Genomic DNA, 2,363 nt, shown 5'->3' with positions numbered 1-2,363 from the left:
TCTTTCTGATTCTAAAAGATCTTTCCGTTCTATTTTGAAATCCATCAGAAAATTTCTAAATCTTCCAATATTGACAAAATGACTGTCCTTTTTTCTTAAAATGTTCAAATTCATTTTTCTCAAAAACTCCAGCGTTTTTTCCAATTTTTTTAAAGCTGGTACTAATATGGTGAATATATAATATATAAGTTGATAAAATAAAATTACTCCTTCCAAAAAGTTCTTTGGCACTTTTGTCTCGTTTGCAATAATATTTAAATATTCTCTAAAACATTAATAAATTCAATTTTCTATTATCTTGCCAATCATGGTTAGCTGTTTGTGCTATGAAGGATTTTTTCACCATTTTCTACTATTTCAAGCTTACAGTCTTTAAGTGGTTTAAAATTTTGATTCACACCCTTCGTGATTATTTATTTACATTCCCATACTGATTGCCCTATAATATTTTATCGTATGAGTTTCAACAAATAAAAAAAAATCAATATTAGCATTGTCAGTTTGTAATTTTCGCTTAAAGTAATTAGAATTGTTAACGCATGATTTAAAAAGAATAAAATATCAGATGTTAGTCACTTTTCGATAATGATCACGATAATGAAAAAATTCGACATGATCACTCAAGTTAAAAAATTTTAAACAAAAAAATACTAAATCTATCATTTGCGTAAATTCTATGACTTCATACACTTCGAGCAACACAACAAATACTTCAAGTTACCTAAATTTCGATACCTCAACGCGTCCATTTTCATATATAATTAAATTTTATCCTCCACCTTTTTCAATCTAAAAATCATCAATTTCATGAAGAATTAATATTCTTAAAATGCATAAACAAGTTTGAAGTTTAACTTTACCTGGGCGAATTTGAAATAACTAAAGAAGAGGTTCTTTTGGCTGGAGGTTGTAAATGTTGGTCGGTGATATCGTCCAGTTCGAATTTCCTTTTTACTGGACCAAGGCAACTGGGTCGAATTGCTATCGGACTCAAGCTGCGCCTAAAAATAATAATATTATTATTAATAATTAATTCCCCTAATTGAAAATTTGATACAATTGATTCTGAAAGAAGGAATCAAATTACCTCGTAGCAAAAGCTTTTCTCGTTGGACTAGGAGATAAAGTATTTTTCCAGTTTACCATATGAATGCCTGGAGAATAACACTGACGTTGACCAAGGCCTGACCTCGTTGGAGAAGGCGACGAGCACAATGGCGGCCCACCGCCAGATAAATTCAAGTTGAGAGGATCAAATACCCTTTTCGTTACTTGTTTTTCTGACTTATTCAATTGCTGTGTCGGTGAATCGGATTCTTTGAAAGTCAAGCCCTCTGCTTCAAGAGTCAAATCTTCCCATGACTGCGAGATTTGCATTGCACTGTGAATTTCCTTTTCGTGTGCTGCTTCTCGTCCAGCAACATCGACACATTCTTCTTGTCTTAACTGACTAACGCGAGGAGTTAACCTAGGAATACTGCCGGGACTCTAAAATCAGATATTAATAAATTATTAATTTAAATTTTGATATGAAAATGACGTTAACGAAATCCTGATTTTCAATTGGCTGATGAGGCCAATAGATTAGAGTTTAGTTTCACAGATTGTGGAACTCTTCACATTAACCATCACTGACCATAATAAAACAGTTGTAATTTAAAATAAAATAGGTAATTTTATTATAAATCTACGATACTTTTTAGCTATAAAAAGTATGGCATTATATCAAAATCTATGAAAGCGATTATTTAAAATGTATATCTAGAAAAAAATTAAATCTTACACTTGTACTAAAACGTCTTGTGCGTGGCGTGCTGGCGAAAACATTAAATGTTGATACAGCATCCCTGAAAATACAAAAAATTTCAAGAAAAAAATATAAAAAACTCAGTATTCTTTTTCCTTGCGGAAATGTTTTTTTTTTCATTTTAAATTAGGCGAATAACAGAAAAGTGTATTTCAAATATTTATTTTGCATTATTCACAAGGATGGAAAAAAATTATTTTTAGATTGCATTATGCCTTTTAGGAAAACTTTGAAAACTGGAAAGTTCTACAACACTGGCAGGCTTTAACATTTTTAAAATCCGAAATTTGAACCTTTCAAATTATAATATTTTCTAACTGGTATACGACTTAAAATGTAACTGGTTTGGACGTAAAAGTGTCATAATTTTAAAATATACGAAAACAATTGAGACTTTGTATTGGGGATCGATTACGATTTTTTTCTCTCACATTCCACATTTTAGATTTCAAACTTCACAATTTTTCCATTTATTCATAAATTTTCCTCTAAGAAAAATATTGAAACAAAAAAAAAATGTATTTAGATTAATATTAGTGTTAGCATTACTTCGAGA

The 2,363-nt window shown here is 30.2% G+C and overlaps 1 protein-coding gene across 2 annotated transcripts in view; it reads right to left on the bottom strand.

Moving 5' to 3' along the window:
* LOC117179678 (protein FAM122A) overlaps nucleotides 1-2,363 on the bottom strand; it is a 15,631-nt gene that overhangs the window by 6,762 nt on the left and 6,506 nt on the right. For both annotated transcript variants that reach the window (XM_033371701.1, XM_033371700.1), the window contains exons 2-4: nucleotides 1,784-1,847; nucleotides 1,088-1,488; nucleotides 861-1,001 (exon numbers count right to left, since the gene is read on the bottom strand). In XM_033371701.1, coding sequence (XP_033227592.1) covers nucleotides 861-1,001; nucleotides 1,088-1,488; nucleotides 1,784-1,847 — 606 coding nt within the window. The remainder of the gene's footprint in view (nucleotides 1-860; nucleotides 1,002-1,087; nucleotides 1,489-1,783; nucleotides 1,848-2,363) is intronic.

This window comes from Belonocnema kinseyi, chromosome 9 (assembly GCF_010883055.1).
Source record: "Belonocnema kinseyi isolate 2016_QV_RU_SX_M_011 chromosome 9, B_treatae_v1, whole genome shotgun sequence".
Taxonomy (NCBI): Eukaryota; Metazoa; Arthropoda; class Insecta; order Hymenoptera; family Cynipidae; genus Belonocnema; species Belonocnema kinseyi.
Note: the sequence above shows the minus strand (reverse complement) of the source record. Positions and strands in the feature narration are given on the sequence as shown.